Genomic DNA, 6,000 nt, shown 5'->3' on the forward strand with positions numbered 1-6,000 from the left:
CTTTCCCTGTGGCATAGCTGAGGGAGACTTCTCAGCCATATTGATTAACCCCATGTTTGATATGTTGGAGAGTGGTATACCATCTACTGGGGGCTGATGCTCCTCTCATGTTTCATTTTCCTTGTATTCCATGATGAGATTTCCATAGACATTTTTTTATCACTCCAGTAAAATAGTTTTGATTTGTTTTCTTTTACTTTATTTTGTGTTCCATGATGAGATGTGGCATGGACATTATTGTATCACTTTGGTCTCATAGGCCCATTGGGTCTTTAGTAGGTGCTCTCTCTCTCTCTCTCAACTTTTAAAGTTACGAAAAAGAGGAACCTGCATGTAGGAGCTAGTACTCGCTTGATTTGCAACAACATTTCGAACTGAAAACTGCCTCCGTCGTTTTTTTTCCATCCCTTTCGCTCTGTCCATGTTTGCTAAATATCGACCTTCCTGTGATTGCCTGTCTGTGCGATGAGAGATTCCAATACCTGTGCTGCAGCTTGCTTCCTGAAGCCGTACTGAAGCACTCTCTCTAACATGGTTTTTTGTGTTTTTCTTCCATGGGACCCACTGCTGGCTACCAGGTTTCTCTTTAATGTGGTTGACCATTCCTGCAGTCCTAGAAGCATTTTCTTTTTTGTTTGGCACTGCCCACTTTTGACCATCAGCTGGAAACAATTTCAGCTGATTGACCCCTCCTGTCCTCATGGGAGCCGTTCCATTCCTTCGTGGTACCATCTGCTTGCGACCGGCAAGGGTGTCTCTCACATTGTTGGCCCTACCTGAACGAATTGGAAAGCTCTCTGTGTTAAATGGCGCCGTCTTTGGCACTGCCCACTTCTGGTTTGAGTCTTTCACCTGGTTGAAGCTTCCTGTTATCTGGTTAAACTTTCCTGTAGTTCTAGGAGTATTTTCTTCTCTATTTGGTGCTCCCCACTTGTGGCTTACAGAAGTATCTTTGATCTTGTTGTCCCTTCCTAAGGTCCTGAAGGCGTTCCCTTCAACTTTTGGCATTGTGTACTTCTGACCAGAATGAACCTCTATTGACTCATTGGGCCTTTCCACCACAATGCTGGAAGTATTCTCCTCTCCTTCTAAGTTCTGCCTGGCAGAATCTTTCTTAAGGATTGCAACCTTCCCTTTCTTTGCTCGGCTCTCAGAAGATGTGCTGCTTGCAAAGTCTTTCAATATTGAGGCTAGCTCAGTTAATCCCTTGTTGGCGGTTGTAGATACCTCAAGTTGGCTAAGCTCATTACTTAAGGAGGTATTTATGTTTGAACCACTGGGCAACTGCAATGCCTCAGATTGCCTTCTCCGTGAAGAAGCATGTGAGTCAACCACAGAAATGATAGGCATGCCGTCTGTCAGTGAAGCTTTGTCAATAGAGTTTTCTACACTACGAACTTCATTCAAAGAAGGATTCTCCAAGGTGCTCTCCACCTGTGCCTCCTGTGTGGAAATTTTATCAATCTTTGAAGTGCTTTTCACACGGGGCTTACTTGCTGCTACTTTTTTTGAGCTAGAAGAAATCAACTCTGTAGTTGTTTGATCCCTCTCAGGGCTGGCCAAAGGCTCATTTGATTTTCCTTTCCTCCTCTGCAGTTTAGCAGGTGCTTTGTCTTCTGATAGAGCACTTGAATCTGTGCTTGCAACTGCATCTTCCTTGGCCTTCGTAGGTTGCCGTCTCTTCTTAGGCAATAATTTTGACATTTCATCTTCTACAAGTGCATGGGTACCTGCTTCTGAGCTAGCCAGAGGCTCTTCCCTTGTGGAAAATGCACTGAAGCTTACAGAGGACTTCCTGAGAGATGCTGAATCTGTTTCCAATATAGGGACTGCATTCTTCTTAGCCTTTGCAGATCGTTTCCTCCCACTCGACACTGCATCCACTTGCGATGACACTGTCTCGAGCTGCTCCGAGGTCACGGCTATGGAAGTCTCTTTGGGACCCTTCTTATCATCTGCACTCTCTTTAGATTTTGCAGATCGTTTCCTCCTAGTGGATCCTTTTTCTTCTTGGACTGTGGTTTCAGAGCTTACAGCCATGCTGCCTTCTTCAGGCTCCAAGATAGTAACTGCAATGTCTTTAGGATTCCCAGACTGTTTTCTCCTGCTGGAAAGGTTTCCCTCTGGCAACAGAGATCCCTTTGAGCTTGATGCTGTAGAGTTTTCTTTGCCCTCCAAAGCAGTAATTAGATCTGACTGTCTGATTTTAATCGGTTTTATCCTCTCTGGCGACAGTGTTGCATCCCTGCCAACAGACATGGAGTCCTCTTCAAACGAATCTGAAGATGAAATTTTCTTCTTTCTGGATATTTTCTTAGGAGTCACTGCTGCTGTATCTGCTGATGTCAAATGTGATGTTACACAGGAAGACTCTCCTCCATCTGAACTATCAGCAATGGATTTTTCTTCAAGCTCACCGGATGAAGTTTTTTTCTTCCTCCGAGGTGCTTTTGCAGGTGGACTTTCCTCCATTGACACTAAGTCCTTTCCCTCTATTGAGGCTACGTCCATGTCCATGGTGCCATTATCCAATGTTACCTTGGTCTTCCTCCGTGATGTTTTCTTCAAACCTGCAGGTTTTTCATCTTTAGATAGATGATCTTCAGAAGTTGGAAAAGCTTGCAATGGCAAGTTATCATCCTTCTTCTTCCTCCTGGCCACTTTCTTCAGTGATATCGATTCCAATGATGCTGATGCTGATGCTGCTGATGCTGATGGTTCTTCCAATGCAGAGGAATGCTTATTCCGAGTAGGAACGCTCTCTTCTGCAGGTGGAGCTTGTGCAGATGAAGAGGCTTCATACAGTAGGCCTGTTTCTGCTAGATCTTCTGCTGAAGGAGCTTTCTTCTTTCGAGTCTTCGTCCGAGGCTGCGGCAGCGGTGGCAAGCAAATGGCAGAGCTGGAGGAGCTGCTTTCTTGTGAGGCCAGGCCACGGACCAAAAGGGCGCTTCTGCGTGATGAAAAAGGGGGAGCTGCACACAGCTTCAACCTGCGGTTCCGACAAGACGAAGAGGAGAAACGCAGGAAGAAGCAGGAAGCCAAACAGGACAGGGAAGCCAGAGAGTTTGACGAAAAAGGCGAAGACGCTGATGGCAAGCAGGAGCGCAAATGGACACCATAGCCGCAGCCCCTTCCCACCATGGACGCCATTGCCTAAGCTTGGTTGCCTTCTAAATGCTTCCTCTGTAACCAGAGATGTAAATATACTTCATGCCATAGCCATACCTTCGCTCAGCTCCTTCAACTGCAACCCATGCATGGAAGAGCCTCCTCTCGCTATACCAAATCTTTATCGATATTTATGCACTAAGTATAATAACGTACTAAAATGAAACCTTTGAAAAACATTCTTACTCTTACTCTTACTCTTAAAATGAAACCTTTGAAAAACATTCTTACTCTTGAAAAACTGACGCAATATATCTGTCTATCTTCGATTACATATTAACCCATGAACAACCAAGGCACAAGGAGAGGGGAGAAAACATAAATCCTGGATTTTTTAAAAATAAGAGGAAAAAATTTCTTCAATTGCAACATGGCAAGCTGGCTTTCATTTGCTCATTGCACCTGCAACACAATCGGCTTTTTTTTACTCTAACGCTTCATTTCGTTTGCTCTGACGATTCTCGTTTGCTCATGGCACCCCTTCACCGCATCCATCACCTCCACCCCCTTCACTGCCTCCATCACTGCTTGCACCCTGTCCTCCATCACCTCCTCCGTCTTCTCCACCCCCTCCTTCAAGCTTGTCGCGGTCTCCTTCTTGCCCTCCTACATCGTCCCCCCCTTCCTCAGACGTCATGCTCTCCGCCATCACCCTCTCTTCCGACAGTCCTATCCCGACTCTTAACGAGTCCATCTTCATGTACAGCGCATCCGTGGCCAACAACGTATCCAAGATCTGAGTGACCGTCTACTTGCCCGAGGACGGGGTAGGTTCTGAATATTTTTCTAAACATATACGAGTTATACGTCGGGAATGACATGAGTGCCATTGGTGTATAGATAATTACAGGTTATATAGTTAGCATGAACAGCACGTCGGTCGAAGAGTGGAGTGGGCAAGCTCTATCCTCGCGTTGGGAGGGCAGGGGGGAGACGGTATCCATACTAATCTATGTATCAACATAGGGCTACGTATCGTCAACATATATATATGGTCTACGTAACGTGAGGCAAGCTACATGCACCAAATAGAGATTATTCACTTTTTGGATTAAGTTGGCACAATTAGCGTAATGCGTACTGTAATTGCAAGCAACAAGAAGGGCTTCGCACCTGCTTACATCGCGCTAATTGTTGTATAGCACGTGTAGTTGTGCTTGGCGTGATCGCATTTGCAATCATTTGGGCCCTTCAAAGAAATACACATGCACGTGCACACACATAGACACAAAGATATACATACGAACATATTCAGATGCTCACACACATGTTCATGCACACACTTGCACATGGATACACACAAACACAAACATACACACCATGTACACACACTTACACCATACACACACTAGCACATACACATAATCAAGACACTTACACGATGCATGCATGCACGCATGTATATGTGTATGATTGAGAGAGAGGTTTGTGTGTGAGAGAGAAGAGAAAGAAAGAAAGATTTTATTAACGTCCTCTAAAGCCAAAAAACGGCCTATGAGACAAAACCTGTGTACATCATCATCATGTCTCAATGGACATCAAATGGATACAAAATAAAAAAAAGTACAAAGTATAATGTGGAGATAAATCACATACAGGGCTTTGGTTAACTACTGTGGGGTGGGTACGTGGGAGGGAGGGGGGGTAAATACATCCAATAAAGCATCTAGCTCCAACCGGTGTGCCAATGACTGTGGGTGTAGGATGTCATACATCGGGTTAGGGGCAAGATATCTCCCAATTTGTGCTAGATCAATCTGGGGTCTATCCTCTCTGCTATGTCTCGTCAAGATCTCATCAATCTATGTCTAATGGAGACGTGGGGATGAGGGCCAAGTGGGCGGGGGCGTCTCCTGGATCATAGCTCTCTCGTTCGGGCTGATGTCACTCCTCTACTAGTAGATGTAAAGATAGTGCGTCTCCGAGTGACTCGGGTTTGGACCGAAGGAGCTATGGAGGATGTCCACTCTCTATGACATTGTAACTCCATCAAAAATCCCCCCAAGCATGCCTGATCATGAAACTGCATAACTGTGTTGAGTGGGCCAAATCCCTCCCTGAAGAGACAGTGGTATCTCCCCCGAATCTCATAGTATATTGGGCAATGGCAAACATAATGCTCCTTTGTCTCCATCTCTATGTGGCCCAATCTGCAGATACATTTCTCCCTTGGGGCTCCTGTAGTTCTCCCTGCCTCTATCTCTAGAGTGTGTGAAGATACCCGAAGTTGCCCAATAGTAGTGCGCATGGCATGAGACATATATACATTCATGTACCTCGATCTCTGCACAAACCCATCCTCTGTGAGCTATAAGAAATGATCGTTCCTCCACAACCCCTTCACAAGAAGAGGCTATGGAGGATCAATCCATGTATGACATGTGTACAGCTGTATCAAATCCTGACGTATCAATCGGTTCCTCTCCACACAGGAGAGTCTCATGGTCGGATGGTCCTCATCATACTGAAACGGAGGGAGCCTGTCCATACTCATCCCATGTAGTGAAAACCACTATAAAACATATGCATACCATGACTGTCGCCTTGATGCTGCTACTCGCTCTGATGCTGTGTGGATCATCCATGAGAGCATGAGAATCTGAGGCCTCTCTATCTGAGACCATGTGGAGGTGGCGAGCCCAGGTGCCCATACTGCCAGCAACAACCACCCCTTCGTGCGGGGCTCCTAGTGACAATGTCTCTCTAGCATGGCCAGAGCTGCATACCCTTGTGTGAGTCTATCCTTGGCTGCTTGTGCCATAGTAAATCTTCCTGGTGGAGTCGTAAATGTAATCCCAGGTACACATATGAGTCTACCACCTCTACGTGTCC

General features: G+C 45.7%; 1 protein-coding gene across 2 annotated transcripts in view; it reads right to left on the bottom strand.

Moving 5' to 3' along the window:
* The window catches only part of LOC147620830 (uncharacterized), a 140,752-nt gene extending 137,419 nt beyond the window's left edge, over positions 1-3,333 (bottom strand). For both annotated transcript variants that reach the window (XR_015270015.1, XM_086825103.1), the window contains exon 1: positions 328-3,333. Coding sequence is in view for 1 of the 2 variants with exons in the window: in XM_086825103.1 (XP_086681229.1) it covers positions 328-3,150 (2,823 nt within the window). In the remaining variant the exon portion in view is untranslated. The remainder of the gene's footprint in view (positions 1-327) is intronic.
* Between the last annotated feature and the right edge of the window lie 2,667 nt (positions 3,334-6,000).

Source organism: Cibotium barometz, chromosome 31, assembly GCF_041138505.1.
Source record: "Cibotium barometz isolate CiBa-2024 chromosome 31, ASM4113850v1, whole genome shotgun sequence".
Classification (NCBI taxonomy): Eukaryota; Viridiplantae; Streptophyta; class Polypodiopsida; order Cyatheales; family Cibotiaceae; genus Cibotium; species Cibotium barometz.